This window comes from Xenopus laevis, chromosome 1L, assembly GCF_017654675.1.
Source record: "Xenopus laevis strain J_2021 chromosome 1L, Xenopus_laevis_v10.1, whole genome shotgun sequence".
Lineage (NCBI taxonomy): Eukaryota > Metazoa > Chordata > Amphibia > Anura > Pipidae > Xenopus > Xenopus laevis.
In genome coordinates this window covers 127,795,740-127,816,033 of record NC_054371.1, presented here as the reverse complement: position 1 = coordinate 127,816,033, position 20,294 = coordinate 127,795,740, and the positions used below count along the sequence as shown (strand labels likewise).

General features: G+C 35.6%; 1 protein-coding gene across 4 annotated transcripts in view; it reads left to right on the top strand.

Moving 5' to 3' along the window:
* The window catches only part of bnc2.L (basonuclin 2 L homeolog), a 179,692-nt gene that overhangs the window by 146,783 nt on the left and 12,615 nt on the right, over positions 1–20,294 (top strand). For 3 of the 4 annotated variants that reach the window (XM_018257288.2, XM_018257278.2, XM_018257295.2), the window contains one exon: positions 2,636–4,617. In XM_018257288.2, coding sequence (XP_018112777.1) covers positions 2,636–4,617 — 1,982 coding nt within the window. Of the gene's footprint in view, positions 1–2,635; positions 4,618–19,320; positions 19,389–20,294 lie in introns of all 4 variants that reach the window. The other variant, XM_018257303.2, reaches the window with a different exon arrangement.

The following is a 20,294-nucleotide window of genomic DNA, read 5'->3' as shown; positions in this document are numbered from 1 at the left end:
GATTTCATAATAGACAGTGCGTTGAGAGGCCATTAGAGAAAGGTATTAGGACTTTACCTGATAGCCAAGTACGTGCGCATCTTAAAAAAGCTTTTGTACAGTATAAAAATCCTGCTGCCTTTTAAAAATAAGGTGAAATGTTTACATTCTAAACACAAAATAGTGTTTTACACTACAGCTACTTAATACGGCTGGTGTTTTGTTCTACATTGGCAGTAAAGCTTTTACAACAGCATATGGCACTGTTGCAGAAGGGAAAAAGCTGCTCTTCAAAGACTTTAAAGAATAGGGGTTAAACACAATAATACCTTCATTCAAAAAGAGAAAGTGGGGTGTATTTACTCAACGCGAAAATCCCTAAGCTCTATGCCATGTCATTATTTGCCATTTAGAGCCTTATTTATTAAGTATCAGAATAGTAATGTTTAATGCAACTGCTTTATATGGAACAGGAGTACAAAAATTGTACTTCTGTGTCAGTATTTAAGTTATAATATTAAACATGCACCTACAACTTAAATATGCAAAAGAGGTAGGATAGGAAAATTATACTCATATACTGTAAGTCCGTAGTATGTTTTTCAGATTCAACGAGTTACGAATCTATTTATTAAGGATGAGTCTTCCTTTAGATGAGCTGCCTTTATTATTAACAGAATATTACTAAGAGTTTAATGTTTCTGGATAGAACTTAGAAGTCATTTTTTATAAATGCCAGTGTGAACTGGTTCATTGACAGATCTAACACCATATCGTGGCAGTGTTCAGGGATGGGAAGGGACTTAGGTCCTCTTTGCTTATTAGGCATAGCAGCCATTATAACTCTACTAATACTCTCGGTACAGCTCAGTACTTGCTGAATTTGGCTTACCTGATATTACAGTGCAGAATTTTTAAGTCCTACCTTGAGGCAAATCTCATACTTACTAGCAAAAATGAAAGTGTGAAATGCTTTTTAATGTATATTTAACAGCAAACGGTCTGGTGATTACTGAAGTGTGTTCTCTGTGGAATTTCCCTTTTTCCAGCAGAACATTTTAAGACAGGTTTGCACATTTGAGCTGTAAAATCAAACTCTGCCAGAGATATACAACATCTTTTGGCTATCATTCCATAGCATTGATACTGAGGTTGGCCTTTGTTTCAAACAGGAACGAGTATGTACATAATATGTGATAATGATTACTTTTCCACCCCTTTGAATATTTTATTTTTACAACATGATCAGAGAGAAGTAAGTTATTGACATTAGCTAGAGTTATTGTTTAAAAAACATGTGTATTTAACAATGGTATATGCTACACATAGCAATTTATTGACTTATTGACTGTTGAGAATTTTTATTGGGGCTTGTTTGTTTTGAAGACAAGATTTTGAGACAGTGAGGCTCGTTTACTATCACTGGGCAAATCTGGATATTAAAGGGATACTGTCATGGGAAAAAAATTTTTTTTCAAAATTAATCAGTTAATAGTGCTGCTCCAGCAGAATTCTGCACTGAAATCCATTTCTCAAAAGAGCAAACAGATTTTTTTATATTCAATTTTGAAATCTGACATGGGGATAGACATTTTGTCAATTTCCCAGCTGCCCCATGTCATGTTACTTGTGCTCTGATAAACTTCAATCACTCTTTACTGCTGTACTGCAAGTTGGAGTGATTATCACCCCTCCCTTTCCCCCCCCCAGCAGCCAAATAAAAGAACAATGGGAAGGTAACCAGATAGCAGCTCCCTAACACAAGATAACAACTGCCTGGTAGATCTAAGAACAACACTCAATAGTAAAAACCCATGTCTCACTGAGACACATTCAGTTACATTGAGAAGGAAAAACAGCAGCCTGCCAGAAAGCATTTCTCTCCTGAAGTGCAGGCTCAAGTCACATGACATGGGGCAGCTGGGAAATTGACAAAATGTCTAGCCCCATGTCAGATTTCAAAATTGAATATAAAAAAATCTGTTTGCTCTTTTGAGAAATGGATTTCAGTGCAGAATTCTGCTGGAGCAGCACTATTAACTGATTCATTTTGAAAAAAAATGTTTTTCCCATGACAGTATCCCTTTAACCTATGGCAACCAATCAAATATTTACTTTCAATGTTCTACCTGCAGATGTTCTGAATAAAGCTAATCTGTAACTAGATGCTGTGTTTTCCTTTTAAGATACAAACTTGTTGCACCTCTTAGTTAATAAGCCCAACTGGTACCAAATTAGTTGCATAGTGCAACATTGGAGAATAGGTCCCAATTATTAACCATAAACTACAAATGGAGCACACTTTATCTAGACATTTGGCTCTCAAGGCTCCCAACATGTTACTCCATATAAATAGATCATTATCACACTTTTTCCATTGTTTATTGTTTATTGGAGCATAGGGTACACACTAGTATGTTAAAACAAGGTTTGCTCTACCTGCCAATTAATAACAAGTACCCAAATCTTATACTAATGTATGCTAAACATTTACATTGTACTTGCTAAAAAGCAATCTTTAAACCCTTTGTGTTAGAATGAATACTTTACATGACATTAGTCAATTCAGTTTGTTTTGCTAACTGCTGATCAAATTGCCAACATCATTATTCACAAAGTATGTTTTGTTTTGTTGTTTCTTTGATGTGATCCCTAGGATACTGCTGGCAAAGTCTTTGACCGCTGGGCTATCATGTCAAGGGAGGAGGAGATTATCACACTTCAGCAGTTCCTCAGGTTTGGAGAAACCAAATCCATTGTGGAGCTCATGGCCATTCAGGAGAAAGAAGGGCAGGCTGTGGCTGTGCCCTCTTCAAAAGCAGACTCTGATATAAGAACTTTTATTGAAAACAACAACCGCACCAGGAGCCCAAGTGTTCTCTCACATCTGGAGAACAGCAACCCTTCCAGCATTCACCACTTTGAAAACATGCCCAACAGCCTTGCCTTTTTGCTTCCATTCCAATATATCAATCCAGTATCTGCTCCTATGCTTGGATTGCCTCCAAATGGCCTCATGTTGGAGCATCCAGGACTGAGGTTGTGTGAACCCGGCAATTCAAATCAAAATGAATGTGAAGAGACGAGTGATTCTGAAGTCTCCCCAATGCCTTACAGTAGAAATGAGCAACCACCTAGCAGAAATGCCTTGAGTAGCATCACAAATGTAGAGCCAAAAACAGAGCCAAGCAATGCCTCTGCCTCTGAACCTACTACACCAGTGAATGAGCTAAATAAATCTGAACACACCAAAACTTCCTTCAAGATTCACAGAATGAGAAGGATGGGTGCTTCATCAAGGAAAGGCAGGGTATTTTGCAATGCCTGTGGCAAAACTTTCTATGACAAAGGAACTTTAAAGATCCACTATAATGCGGTTCATCTTAAGATTAAACATCGATGTACCATTGATGGCTGTAATATGGTTTTCAGCTCCCTTAGAAGTCGCAATCGGCACAGTGCAAACCCAAATCCCAGACTACACATGCCAATGTTAAGGAACAATAGAGATAAAGATTTAATTCGTGCAACATCAGGGGCTGCTACACCTGTAATAGCAAGTACAAAATCCAATCTAACATTGACCAGCCCTGGTCGACCTCCCCTGGGTTTTTCAACCCCTCCTCTTGACCCTATAATGCAAAACACACTTTCCAATCAGCTAGTATTTCCAGCTTTAAAAACTGTACAGCCTGTTCCTCCTTTTTACAGAAGTCTATTAAACTCTGGAGATATGGTAAGCCCACCAACATCACTACCTACTAGTCCAGTAATGCCATCATCTTTAGGAGTGGAACAGACTCTTCCTTCTTTCCCATCTCTACCTCCACAATCAGAGTTATCAGGGTCTGTGACTGGTATAGCAACACATGATTTCAATACAGACCAAGCACCTAAAAAGAAACCCCGTAAGTCTAGCATGCCTGTTAAAATTGAAAAGGAAGTAATTGATACAGCTGATGAGTTTGATGAAGAAGATGAAAATATTGACCATGGTCCATCAATAAATGACATTGGTCATGACGGCCATTCACAAGATGATATGAGTCCTGGATTGTCTGTGAATAGTTATTCAAAAAATGGTGGAAGCAGGTGTATTAGGAGGACAGACACAAGGGCCAATAGTGTAACTTCTGAAGATCAGGAGCATGAGAGAGATTTTGACAATGAGTCAGAGTCTTCTGAGCTAAAGTTTTGTGATGAGCCCATGGAAGATGACCGTCATCCTCTTCACAAAGAAAACATTATAAGGTCTATGATGGACAATGATAAGTCATATGAAAATCACATTGACTGTCATCAACAAGCTGTTATTAAGGTGAAAGAAGAGTTTACAGATCCTGCCTATGACATGTTTTATATGAGCCACTATGGACTATACAATGGGAGCAGTGCCAGCATGGCTGCTCTGCATGAAAGTTTAGCTTCTTCATTGAACTATGGAAGCCCTCCAAAATTCTCCCCAGAGGGTGACTTATGCTCAAGCCCAGATCCAAAAATCTGCTATGTGTGTAAAAAGAGTTTTAAGAGTTCATACAGTGTTAAACTGCACTACAAAAATGTCCATTTAAAAGAAATGCATGTCTGCACAGTGGCTGGCTGCAATGCTGCTTTCCCTTCAAGAAGAAGTAGAGACAGGTTAGTAGACATTTGAGATTTTTTAACTATTGTTTTTTGTCATTTGTTTATAAAATACAAACATAACCAATGTATTTGTATAAGCTCACTCTCATGAATATATTATATAATGACCTAAGGCTATGGAACATAGTTTGAAATCTGTGTGCATATTTTAAAAGCTGTGTACACTTCCCATTGGTGCATAAAACATGGCATATTCAATAAGCTTTGCAGTGACTGTAAAAGTGTCAGTAAATTTAAGATACAAGAATGGGATCCGTTATCCAGAAAACTCTGAATAACAGAAAGGCCATCTCCCATTGACTCCATTTTATCCATATATTCCAGATGTTTAAAAATGTTTTTCTTTTTCTCTGTAATAATAAAACAGTACCTTGTACTTGATCCCAATTACTATAAGATATAATTAATCCTTACTGGAAGCAAAACAGTCCTCCTATTGGGTTTATTTAATGTTTACATAATTTTTAAAGTATGAAGATCCAGATTAAGGAAAGATCCATTTTACGGAAAACCCCAGGTTCCGAGCATTCTGGATAACAGGTCCAATACCTGTTAACTCGTTTTAAAAGAAATGCATTATTAGTAAAATTGCATAAGAAGTTCTAAAGTAATTTTACCAACTACCCCAGATTTTAAAAGAGTGTAAAAGACTTGACTCTAAACAATTCAAAAAGCTTTGCTAGTCCATTAAAGTGTAAAATTTCGGTTTAAATTCAGGTTTTATTTTGAAAAACCTCCATTATTTGCTCTATTATTTTCACCATATTCAACATGAAATAACCGATGCAAGTCAGTGGGGAACCTCACATCTTTAGAAATATACCTAAATGTCTTGTCTGAGATGACTTAGATTGAATTAGGTGTAACAGGGACAAGGCTCATTATCCCTTAAGTGGCATTGTCATTTTATAGGTCAAAAAACATATTCACAGCATATGCCAGCCCAAGTGTCTAATGTCATGTCATGTGGTGGCAGAAGACTAGCAGTCTCTGGCTTCACTAAGGAAACATACATGCACGTGTCTTTAATAGGATCCAGTGAGTTGCCAGCTATCTTTTTTAAGACACAGTGAAGACTGAGACTGCGAGTTGGCTTATTGGAATGTATATGACACCAAGTAACTTTGCCATAACATCCTTAATAAATTGTTAAGGCTGCTGAATTCATATAACAAATTGAGCAGTTGCTTTATGTTGCATGGTTTTTGAAGTTTAAAGACAGTTCAAGAGCATGTGGATGTAAATCACACATGGGCTATATTCAGTAGGGATGCACTGAATCCAGGATTCGGTTCGGGATTCGGCCTTTTTCAGCAGGATTCGGATTCGGCCGAATCCTTCTGCCCAGCCGAACCGAATCCGAATTTGCATATGCAAATGCAAATTAGGGGCGGGAGGGAAATTGCATGACTTTTTGTCAGAAAACAAGGAAGTAAAAAATGTTTTCACCTTACCAACCCTAATTTGCATATGCAAATTAGGGTTCGGATTCGGTTCGGTATTTGGCCGAATCTTTCACGAAGGATTCGGGGTTCGACCGAATCCAAAAAAGTGGATTCGGTGCATCCCTAATATTCAGACCATGTTTCATTATGTGAGGATGTCTGTGATATTGTCAGGGTAAATATCCCACCTCTACTTTGCATCAGCTGAGCTTTTCTTGCATTTGCTAGAATTGTTTTGCTGTCTTTACCCATACTTCCAATACTTCACTCACTCTTTACATGGTCACCTTTTCTCCTCCTTTACCTCCCCTCAGCTTGCTAGTACTTACTCCCTGTTTTCTTCTTTTCATCTTTCCTTTTTCTTCATTCTTCTCAGCCAGCTAAATCTCAATTGTTTAAAAAGACACAAGAAAATTTACAATCTAAAATATGGGCTCCCTGCAATAAATTTTGATTCAGTACGTCCTTCAGACTTCATAATGGGAATTCTGCCACAATAGTAGTCTCCTGTTCATAGGTTTTAATTCCCCAGCTTTCCTTTTCCATGATTCTTTGACTTCAAAATGAGACCAATACAGTTCCAAATATCTATAGTAAGGAACACGGAGAATGTTTTTTTTAAAGAATACCTATTAAAACCACATAATCTAGGTTACTCCACTACTTGATCACCTTGGATCAATATCGGGGAATCTTGAATTAGTAGGTTGGCCAACTAGTTGACCAAACGTTCTATACAAGATTCTGGATCTGTATAAGGAAGAAATACTTGCTCATTTATAACTGAACAGCTTCTCATGGATACTTTTAGGGACTCTTTTCTTTATATACACAGAATGGAGTTTGTAAAGAGAGACAATTGTGTGCTTGGGCACTTTTATTTTTGGAATATTTTATATTTAATGTTAGGCTCCACCCTCCAACATTCCATGAAATTATACCCTTCCTCCACCACCCCCTTAAAATTCAATTGGATTAACTATGGGCTGAAGTGGCTCATTGCTTGCTGGCAGTATTCCATTATTAAACCTGCACATATTGTCCCAAAATCCCCTTCCTTCCATGAAGTTGCTTTAAAAACATGGATACACATATCAGATGATCAGAAACGGATGAGATCTCACATAGAGATCTAATTAAAATGGTTGTAATGAGAATGTTACCAAGGTTTGTAGGCTAACAATTACATAGAATATCATCAGAGAGATGTATTATTTTGCTGAGAGCCCTATCAGAATATCATACAGTATGGCTGTACTAAACTATATAAGCATACTGGTTTGTTTTAGATTTAAATTGTCACATTCATCTCTACTGTGTATGTATGCCAGTCTATCTAACTGTAATTGAGATTAAAAAAAAAGAAAGAAACAACTTATTCTTAAGAGACAAATAATTAGGAAACCATAAACTGTGCCAATTGAAAAATCCGCCATCATGTTGTTAGCACAACAAATTTCAGGCTGAGAAGTTAAACACCTTGATTTCTACACAAGTGATTATATGCATTCGCCATACAAAGACTTCCTTTTGTATATGAGATAAACAGAGCTTCTGTGATCTGACAGATTACCTGTGTATACTACAGGTGCACAGGAATAAATTAGCATGGCTCAGATGAGCCACTGCATACATTAACAGCAGAGGTGATAGTGAGAAAAGCTTGTTACCTGCCTCCTGTTTGCACTTTCCCCTCACTCTTGTTTATTATTTTGCTCTTTTACGCTCCCCTTTAATTGGCTTATCTGATTTTATGAAGTCTCTTGATGAAATTGCAAGCACACTGCAGTCTCTACAAAGCTTCATGTTGCATCAGGTTGACATCATGAAAAGTAGAATAATTGTGCATAAGTATTCATTAAAAATGTCCCTTTTGTGTTTGTATTTTTTTGTGTTTTTCATTACACAACTTGTTCCTTCCACATTATGAATCATTAGACTTTTTTTTTTAATTCTTTATCATCAACATTATGGATGAACATTCAACAGTACAGAAACCACAAAGGGTTCATATAAGGTCACCAAAGCAAGTCACAATAAATGCATTCAAATATATACTTTATAGCTGATTATTCAAGGTCTGTTTTTCATCATATTTTAGTCAGTGTACGGTATATTGACTCAGCTGTTATCCCTTATCTCCCAGTGTTTTGATTGGGGTTTGAAGTTATTTAAAAAAAAAAAACTGAAAGTATTTCATGTGTAGCTACAGTACAATGCTTTGTTTTAGATATTGAGAAAGCAATTCAATTAAGCGCAGTATCTGTCACAAAAAAGATAGTTGATATGTATGCAACTTTTTTTCAAGCTGCACCTAATCAATGAACCATACAAGCATATCATGCGTGCAGACTATGGTTGTGCTCTTCTAAAGGAACTTTGAGGTCAAATGAGCAACTTGATTTCAAAATAAGTTCCAGAGCTGGTAGCTCCAAAATAGGCTACAATTCCTTTGATTAAATAGCAAGAATGCCTTACAATCAAAGATTTACCAAAAAGTTACATTATTAGCATGATGTCACATGAATGGGTCAGTTCAGTTATAAGCATACACTTAAATTAGAAATTTACAGTAAAATGATATAATATATATATATATATATATATATATATATATATATATATATATATATATATATATATATATATATATATATATCTTTCAGTAGGGCAGCACACCGCTTCTTTATGTATATTCCCCGGGGTGAAAGCTAAAGTCATTCCGTATTCAGTAAATCAGACCAGCAACACCGGGGTTTCTTATTCAAGACAACTGTATTGAACATGCACTTTTTAATACAGGTGTCTTGAATAAGAAACCCCCTTGTTGCTGGTCTGATTTATTGTATATATATATATATATATATATATATATATATATATACAATATATATATATCTATATACAGTATATACATATATATATTAGTAATAAAACCTCAACGAACAGATATCAGTTATATTTTCGGACAGTATTAGGGTGGCACTTAACCACAGGGGCAGATTTAGCAAGGGTCAAACTGAAAAATGTAATTTTAAAATTCGATTTCGAGCTATTTTTATTGTATTTCAACTATCGAAAAGTCCAAAATTTGATTTTGAATTTGAAAAAAATGTGACTTATCAAATATCGTAATTTATCATGTACTGTCTCTTTAAAACTTCGACTTCGGCCATTCGCCATCTAAAACCTGCCAAATTGCTGTTTTAGCCTATGGGGGACCTCCTAGAACCTATTTGGACCCATCTTAACACAAAAGCTTTTTGTGTTTTAGAATAGCTAATAGATCCCATACCTGTAGACAGATGAGCCATTAATTTATTTTTCAGGGCTAGAGTAAGGGGCATATTTATCAAAATCCATTTTTTTCTCAGTAATTTAATTAAAAAAGTCCGACCAAATATATTTAGTCTTATCAGTGACAAACACGGAAAAATAAAATCTCTCTATTTTTTTCATGCTTTTTCCGAAAAGCTCACATTTTGTTGATTTTTGCCCGAAAAGTCTGAAATATTCAGATTTTCTGGCTATTTTCAGCACAGACCACAGAAACAACCTCGGCAGGTCTGAGATGCTGGATTTTCAGATTCTGACTTTTTCCATCCTCGGGGTATAATAAATCTTGAAAAGTTTTGAGGTTTTTTTTTTCCACTAAAAATGCAGTTTTTATACTAAAAAACTCGATTTTTTCTACTATAAAGGAGCAGTAAAAAAAAAAGTATAAACTAGGGCTCCTGTTCAAGCTTTTCTTGAATGCTACAAAATCTTTTGCCTTTTGTCTGGGATTTTTGTCCTACTTAAAGACCTTTGTTCAGCCTTCTTTTTTTAATAGTATTTCCCTGTATTGTGTAAATGTATTAATTTATTGCATGAACATATTCCATAGTACTTTACAGAGATAATACATTGACATAAGACCTTTCCCCAGTGACGTTTACAGTCCACCCATAAATACACTCTTATTTCCTTTTTAACAAGGTTCTAGTCTCTGCTAATTAAAAGCACATCATGAGGCTACCACCACCATAGTTTACTTTAGATATCGGTGAACCATCAATTGCTCTGCATAGCACAGGCCTGTATTGCAGGGTGGTACAGCCATTACTCAAAAAGATCCATGTGACAGCATGTCTGGAGTTTAACAGATAATGGTACCTAGTTGTGATATGGGAAATGGTTCTGTGGTCAGTTAGGACAAAGACAGAGCTAAAATTCAAAGCAATATGTGTGGCACGACTGGAAAGCTATCCGCTCAGAAAACGCTGTACTTGCTATGTAGTAAAGTTATGGTAGATTACTTTTCATCAGCAGGGATTGGACTTGAGTTAAAATAGAAGTGATGCAAGAGAACCTGTTTTAGTCTGCTAAAATTAAGCCTAGACGAAAAACATATCTTTTAGCAGGGCAATGATCCTAAACACAGGGTCAGAGTGACAATGGAGTGGTTAAAAAGTGCAAAACAAGCAATGGCACAAAGGTTTGTGTCGTTCTGATTATGAATACAGTATGTGGCCCTGTTTGCAAGCATCATCTGACTAGTATCAACAACCTGGAACAGATCTGTATGAAAGAATAACCCTAAATCAATCTCAAACAGCGTGCAAAGCTTAAATGTACTTACCCCAAAAGACTTTAAACAATTATTACTGCTTTTCATAATGGATTTATTTGCTAATGTACGATGTAGTAAAAAAAATATTTTTGAAAATCAGCGTTTTGAATTAAAAATATCACGTGGAATAAAATTTTAATGTAGCATGTTACTCATTGATATTTAATTGGTTTTGAGTATTTATGTAAAGCATTATATATATGCTGTGATTGTTATATTATATATTATAATATGCAATTTGTAGTCCCCCCCCAAATGATCTCTTTTTTGCGCTGCCTTACACAAAAAGGCCCTGATTTGTTTCATACTTTTCCACTTATGCAGTTGTTTATTGGTCTCTGGTCAATAACATGGAATAACGCATTTATAATTATCCCTACCTTTGCTATTTATTCTTTCACTGAATTGTTTCTAATAGTCACACATACTATATAGGCTACTCGTTTGCCCTAAATCCATTGAGACGGGAAGGCAAGTTGAAAGAGAAAGTGAACTCTGCTGCTCTATTCTTTAACTTGATATTCTTTCATTCAGCCGTCCGTCATTTTTATTGTCAGGACTTGACATTAGCACTCCAAGCTGTATTAGCATCCATTTTAGCTGATCAGTAATGGTATTAAAAAAACACTTAACTTCAACGGTGAATGGTTATATTACAGGGCCATAAAAATCCACATGAAAAAAAATGAACAAAAAAAAAAAAAACATTTGTATTTGTTGTGGCGCTTGATTTTTTTTTTCATTTTAAAAGTTTTAACTGCTAAAGGACTGCGTGATTCAATTTTTTTTCTAAAGAATTAGACAGAAATTTTACGTTTCCATCCTCAAGCGCATAAATGGTTATCAGACATTTTTATAGTGATCAAATCTATTGCTTGTTATATAGCTAAATCCACCATGTTTTGTGTCCTTTGCTCCCTGCACTGCACAGGTCTCTGTGCTCCATTTTGCATTCAGTAGCCTTGTATTTATGACGGGCAGGCAGGTAGTAGCATGTAGATATGCCCCCCCCCCCATTTCTCCCTGAACTTGGACGTTATTCACACACTCAAGTTAGGAAGAAGGCTGCAATGGAGCCCTATACATACTTTTTACCCTACAACATCAAAATTAGCCGGCACTCACGTTACAAAAAAATGTAAGTGCCTGGGTGCACACACATATACATATAGCTATGTATACATATAGCTATATAAAGATGTTATAAGCAAACTGTGTGTTAATGATATTAAATTCCCCTATGATATAAGAATTGCAGTTGTATTTCCACAGCCTTGCTTCGTTAGTGGAAGTGCTTTGGCACTGTAGTCTCTACTCAAGAGATACAGTATACTTGCAAGAGGTTCTAAATTCTGATTAAACACAATGTCATTAATCAAGAGAAAGACACAGAGCAGTTGGCAGGGTCCAGAGCTGCAAAATGTTTAAGACATAAAACATTACCAAGTAATTAGAAAGCGTTCCTGTCGGAGGAACACTGACTTCAATAAAGAGGTAAATGATAACATGTTTATTGTGGATGTAGGATGACAGTGCAATATAATAAACTGCTGGAAATGCATGTATCAGTTATCATGTACATTATTAGCCTCATTAATCATAACCCCCAAAATATGACAGCCATCAACATTTTTTTTTTACCAGATTGGCTCTCTCCACCCGCCTCAGTTATTATATGTTCCCCAAAAGACTAAAGCCTACTGCCCCCGTTGTGCATGGGTGTTTGCATACTGAGAATTGAAGGTTAATTATATTTGAACGCTTATCTCCATCCGTCTGCAAAGAAGCAATAGTTCTCTAGTGGTCCCAGGCCGTTAAACCTGTGAAAAGCCTTTAATGAATTTTTTTTTTTTGGTGGTCAGAAACAAGAGAATATTCCAACTGTGATATAGAATCAGTGTGCAGGAACAGATTCTAATTCCTGTTGTCATCAAGCCATCGTTGGCACAACTCTTCAAAATTCTTTATTTCTGTAGATCTCAATTCTTGAAGCCTGTATGTGCACTGACTATCAATTAAAACAGAGGAGAATATTAACCTTCACAGCATCTTGGCTATTCGGATCTCTGTGACTTATAAAGGCTGATCACACAACAATTTTTTTTGCTAGCCCAAACATTGTTAATTTGCAAAACTCAGTAACAGCAAAAGGCAGTTTTCCATAAAGTGAAATCACTCACCACATAAGGAAAGAGGCTCAGGTGCACCGCCCTGACACTTCAGCAAGGGGAGCGGATCAAAGCATATGTATGTAAAGCAGGCTCTCTAATAAAGCACCAGATGGATAAAATCAAATAAAGACTTTATTTATGTCATATAGAAGTAGCCTTATATGTTTAGAATCATCTAAGCCACTCTTAAGGCCATCACAACATCACACAGCAGGGCATGCCACAACCTCCCAGCCCTAAGGATTATGTTTTAAGGTTTTAATTTGAAGTTGAATACTATGTTTTTTCTGAATCCCCAAAAAAATTTTTGGGAATTGGTAAAAACTATATCCTAGATTCTGCGCATCCATAAAAAGACTATCAATGTTGACCTGGGGATTAAACTGTAGAAAATGGCAGTTGCAGTAGACATAGCTTCTAACACTATTGCTCCTGTATTCCCTTGTCTTGCTGCTCCCTAGAATGCAAAGACAGTGCAGGTTTTCAACGACCTCGCTGTAACATTACACAGTCGGGAAAAGTTGAAGAAAAGAGTGTTTATGGTTACTAGTAATATTTGCATTATATTAACATACAGTATGTGCCTTTTAGAACAAGTGATAACCATCTTTCATATCTCACAGAGGGAGGCTTCAACTTACATTTTCTATGAAATATACAACATTTTTAGACATTTTTGTAACAAGGATTGTCTTAAATACATGCAAACAAAAAGGACACTGCCTTTTGATGTTGACACTATTAAAAAGCTTACATGTCCTTATTAGTGACTAATTTATGTACTGTATAAAATAGGCACCACCAACTATTGTGCCATGTTTAACATGAAATGAAATGAAGACGTATATGAGTTTGTTGCCCATATATATTTGTAAAAACTTTTCTTTGTTTATGCAAGGCTTTATTTTAGTTACAAGAAAGGAAACTAAAAGCTTATTTAAAACATTTTTAATTTATAACACCCTTAAATTCTGATACTGGATACCTTTGCTGAACTATCAGCATTCATGAATGTATGGCATTTAAAGATGGTTTAGTAATACAAGGGATGCACCGAATCCACTTTTTTGGATTCGGCCGAACCCCCGAATCCTTTGTGAAAGATTCGGCTGAATACCGAACCGAATCCGAACCCTAATTTGCATATACAAATTAGGGGTGGTAAGGGGAAAACATTTTTTACTTCCTTGTTTTCTGACAAAAAGTCATGCAATTTCCCTCCCGCCCCTAATTTGCATATGCAAATTAGGATTCGGATTCGGTTCGGCTGGGCAGAAGGATTCGGCCGAATCCGAATCCTGCTGAAAAAGGCCAAATCCTGGCCGAATCCCGAACCGAATCCTGGATTCGGTGCATCCCTACAAATATATAATATTAAGGGGGTTATTTATCAAAGGTCCAGTTGGTGAGGGTTTTTCTAACTTGAATAAACTCACAACTCAAATGTTTCTTATTTATGAAAAAACCTGAATGGAAAAAACTCAAATCAATGCAATTGGGGGGTCAAACTCAAATATTCTAATTAATCAAGTTATCTGAGACAAAAAGCTTGAATAACTCAAATGTATTGAGTTTTCGAGCACTAACAGCTGAAAAAAAAACCATGAAGGCTAAAAACTAGTGATGGGCGAATTTATTCACCAGGCGTGAATTTGCAGCGAATTCCCGCGATTCGCCGCCGGCGCCGTTTTGTGATTTTCACTGGAAATTTTTGGCAAAACGCCCCAAATCCGCCCATTGCTACTAAAAACATCTTCAAATGGTTGCTGGCCATCACTTACCTAGAAACCAGGTAAATTAAAGGTTAAAGTCACAATAAAAGTAAACTAATAAAAAGAAGCAAAAGAAGACCAATTGCAAATTCTCTCAGAAGAAGAATTCCATATGCTAATATGAACTTCCACTAAATCGACAGTGTATGAACTGACAGATCAGCTTTAGAATTATCACAAAGGAAATTTACCTGTAAATATAATCTGGGGCAGATTTATTAAAGGTCAAAAAAAAAATTTAAAAGTTGGATTTTCCCATATTTAACCTTATTTTTTTGTTTCTATGTGTTTCTTGCGTGAAACATATAAAATATTATGTTAAGTTGCACAGGTTTTTTTCCATAGACTTGCTTTGTATTACATTTACTCATAGCTTTAAAGAAAACTGAAGAACATTTTTTTTTTCAATTCGAAAAAACAGAGAAAAGTTCTCAAAGTGGAAATAATGTATTCTGCATGAAGAACCTATATAAAGCTGCTCCGTTGTCTTTGATTACCCCCACCTATTGAAGAGAGGTGTCATAAATTATGGTTCATGTAGTTTCAGCTACAGTAGTTTTGCTAAATTCTGTTTATAGGTACTACGTTGAACTGTATTTTGATTTGAATTTGGCAAGTCGGGTGCTGTTATTTTCTATGAATGCTACAAAAAAAGCTAATCGCTTCGCGTATGAATGCTATCTTGCTTTTGGAGCATTGATTTCAGTTTAAAACAGTAAATCAGAAGATCAGTCTTTTAAAGTACTGCTATCTACTGCAAAATATCAGTTAAAATGATGGTCACATTAGAAAATGATCTCCTTTATAAAAGCTGCTGACAGCCTGTTAATATAAGGAAGGTTTCAGCCAGTGCAAATGGAGTATTCATACAGATTTGGTTTCATAGATTTCCTACAGTTGCATCCGTTTAATGGCATCACGACTGCCCCAGCTGTTGCGGCACTCCAGAATTATGACATCCTTTTTTTATGTAGTGACTGTAGGCGACAGATGTTCAAATTGCCTTTCTTGGAATCATTTTTACAGTAAAACTGATTATTGCATGATTTTTATGGCAAAATCAAATTAGTGACAGTAGAGAAAAATGTACCATGTGTCCCTTTACCTCTTGTGAAAGTATTTTTCCATTGCTTGCCATGTTGAACTTGCCAACTTTACTGTTCTGTAATTTACATTCAAAAACTTGTGAAGTACTACGATATGACAAACTCAATATATTGGATGGCACTTATGGTCCTGGTACTACGATAAAAAGTATTTACAGCTACATTCAGACAAATAGCACTGAGGATGGGAAGCTTTTGAAGGTGCACATTGACATGAGTAAAATAGCAGTACATGTACCCAAGCAGGGCTGTTGTCTCAGCCCTTTAAGCAGACAATAAAAAATTCGGTGTAAAGGGATGTAGTCAAATCTATTTAGGCAACGAGCAGGTATATTTAAAGCAATGATCCTGTAGCCCTACATCTAAGCCACCTCAGAGTTCCATGGCTCTGCATTTCTAAAGATCATGTATAGGAGTTGGGTTTAAACTGCAATTTAACCACCACAAGGAGGTCTCCAGGGGGATGTAGTCCCATACCTCTTTTATTTGCTGCTCACCTGCAGTCTAATCAGATGGCTACCTGTAGCTGGGCAGCTGCAAAACACTCAATGGAGCATGGAATGGAAGGTCCACTCTGCTCTCCTCCATTTACTCCAGGGCCCATTTATCTGGCTTTCCTGAGCCAGTACACAAACACAGCCATGCTTTCTGCCACAACATACATTCTCCCTGGAGTTAACTGTTTACCAGTCTACCACTGGGGAAAACTACATAAAAACATGATCATCTCAAGCACATTTCTTACAATATATAGCCACATATAAACTCCAGCAGGACTCCCAGACATTCATTTTTTTCTATGGAATTCATCAAACTAGCCGTCTCAAATCAAATAACTAATTCAATTATTATTTATCCAACATCCATATATATATATATCATTATCCAAACTTTCAAGATATGTTTTTCCAAACCAGCCAAAATAACTACTGATGGAGAATGTCAAATCCCATAGAAGACTATGGCTAATGATAACATTTTATCCAGCTGATTCTATCATTATTGATATTGATCCAATTCAGCCCAATGGCTATCAGTAATATTTGATCCATCCATATCCAAACTGTTGAATGAATCGAGTAAAATTGATCATTCCATAACAATGCTGTTCTTTCTCACACCTGTAGTATTTGGTAAAATAATGTTAAGCACATCTAGAAGCAAATGTACAATAAGTTAAAAAACTAGAGGAAATGGTGTTTGTTTTGTATGTTAGTGTCATGGGGGTTCCTTAAAGATGATTAACAGCCCTGGGACAGACATACAAACACATTGCTTCCTTTGCAAAGTTAAATGGCTTCTCCTGAGAATCTCTCTTTGTTGACTGAAAAAAAGACTGTCAGTTTTGTTTGCCTGGCACATTAGGGTCTCCCTTGAGAGATACGAGGTCTCAGAAAAAAGAAGAGCCAAGTAGGCAGCATAATTCACTGTGAATTGAGCAGAGAAGTATAATTCTGATAAATGGTCGACCCCAATGCATCCTACCTGTTATTACAACAGGCACGCTGTATCTATGCAGTAAATTAGACAAACCCCAATAGAGACAGGTTGGAGCTTATCTTCAAGTGTATAATTTGACTGATGAGTCAGCTGTCTCCGTGACCAGCCTGAATGATTTGTTTCCTATTGACAGGGATTTAAATAGTTGACTCTGTCTTCTAATTTGGCATGTCATCCCCAGCCCTTTCTAACTACATGCATAGCATTTCTCTGTTAACACTTTTATGTGATGAAATACTGCCAGCAATTTCACTTTGCCACTCTTAGGGGCAGATTTCTCAAGGGTCAAATTTCGAAGTAATGGGAGTTTTTTTGAACTCCCATAATTTAGAAATTCGAACAAAAAAAGACCAACCGAAATTTATTCAAAAAATCAAAGTGTTTTCTGTGGGTGAATAGACTGTAATCAAATCATTCGAATTGAAGTAAGATTCGTATTCGATAGTAGTATTCTAAACTTCTTCAGAGTCAATAGGTTCTAGGAGGTCCCCCATAGGCTAAAACAGCAATTCGGCAGGTTTTAGATGGTGAATGGTCGAAGTCAAAGTTTTAAAGAGACAGTACATGATACATTATTTAACTTTTTTCAAATTAGATTCGAATTTGGACTATTCCTTAGTTGCAGTACATAAAAGTAGCTCGAAATTCTAATTTTTTTATTTAAAATTTTCAATTCGACCCTGGATAATCTGCCCCTTAATGTCTAAAAATATTTTTTACAAAATCATGTTTGTGATCATATGTTTCATAAGTATAGTTACATGTATTTTTAGCCTTATGATTCTCTTGTGGGTGGAATTCATCAGGATTAAAAGTGTTACCAGACATTTGGACTGCAACATAGCTGAAAAATATGAATATGGTACATATTTATTATCTACCATGCGCATGGCAGACTTGCTGATACAAACCTTTGAAAAACAAGCGTAGGTCCCTTTTAGATTACAAATTTGTATGGGGCTTATCCATAAGAGGTTACAAAGGAAAACTGTCCAAATTTTTCTATTTCACCTATTTAAAAAAAATTGTATTCTCGGTTATTTCCTATGTTTTTTTTTTTATTTGCACGCATTCCATCTTAATATTGATGACTAGTTTACTTTTTACTGATATTTCATGCTTTATAAATGCCCCCCCCCCGTGACCAAAAAAAACTAAATTCTAAAGGCATCAAAATAAGAATCTTTTAAACCTTTTATAAATAGGCCTTGGTCTATGGCAGTCCTAGTTGTATCAATTTATAAGTACGTATACATCTTAATGAATTCCCCCAGTATGATGTTGTTTTTCATATTCACTAGTAACCATAATGTAAAATAAATGAATGCATTTTTGTAATAAAAAAAATAAATATTTTTTTTATCAAAGATAAAACTATCGCCCCAGTTTTAAATAAACTGGAGCACTGTCACTGCCGTGATGTATAAACATAAGTGCTAAACTGCAACAGTGCAGCCAACCAGATCTTTGTTTTGAGTATATGGGGTAAATTTATCAAAGAGTGAAGTTCCGCCACTAGAGTGAAATTCCGCAGCTCTCCATTCATTTCTATGGGATTTTGAAAGGCGTATTTATCAATGAGTGAAATTTCACCCTTTGATAAATACGCCTTTAAAACCCCCATAGAAATGAATGGGAAGTGGCGGAATTTCACTCTAGTGGCGGAACTTCACTATTAACTTCACTCTTTGATAAATATAACTTGTAGAATAATGTTTAAAGTTAATTGGCTGCTATTAGCAACTGCACTTCTCCAGGTTAGCACATGTGTTAATAAATGAGCCCTACTGTATCGTGCAGTTCTTTTGGCAATTAAACTCTTTTTATGGGTTTGACAAATATAATATAGTAGCTGCACTGCCATGTGACGTATGAGAATGCTGCTTCATTGTACTAAAGCTGTTTTGTGTTGGCACTTCTTAAGTGGGACTTTAATGATTAAAAAAGAAAAGGAATGCTAAGTTTAATAAAACGCTATAGTACATCTAAGCCTTAAACGAGCTCAATTTCTTTAAGTATTTTGAAACAAAAAAATATGGACATATTTCCAGAGTTATGGGTGTGGTTTGTTTCTGTTTGTTTTTAATGCAGAGCATCCGGATTGCACCCAGAGGATGAAGGAGCAATTGGGGCTGTGGGAAAATTAGAAATGTAACTGGGTAAATATTCTTTTTTATAAGATTAAACCTTTTAATTTTTATGTTTACTGTACTGTATGCTTTGGCTATAAAATATGTGTATTATTTAACATAAACAAAAGTAGTTGAGACCCCTAACAAAGACACTGCCATCAGTAATTAATGAATAAAAAGACTATAATGTATATGTATGTATGTATGTGTGTATGTATACATAATAATTATATATACATATATATATATATATATATATATATATATATATATATATATATATATATATAATTATATATATATATATATATATATATATATATATACACACTTATATATAATAGTTATTTATATTAATATGCATAAAGTATGTGTTCTGTAAAATTTTTCAAATTGTATAAAGTAACAGATAATGGACTGATGACAATGGCTCAACTTGCGGGTGTTTATATGTCTTGAGAACTAAAGCTTCCCAATGAATATGGCTATACATGCTTTATCTAAGTGTGAGAAAGTTTCAGCAGAACTATAGCAGTAACGATCCAGTTGCCGATAGGAACTCACCATCTTGGATTTTCTTAGGCCATCTTTTGAGTGTCAGTTACACTCACAGGCTTAATGTGATTTCGTCAGTTATTGAAAAGCTAAATTTTGGGGATTTCAGAAATCTTCAAGCAGAAACAAAGGTTTGTCTGTTATTGAAATTGAAGAGACTGATCCTAAAATTCCCAGAATACATAAAGCACTGGTTTCTGATCTATCTGGATTCATTACTAAATAGACTTTTATTATGACTTAAATTCTATATATATACAATACAGTATATAGTGAATATAGTAAATCAGTCCCTAAGCTCAGTAAGTGACAGTAACACAGAGATGATGGCGAGCTACTGGGGATATCTGTAAAAGCACAAATCTTCATCAATAAAGG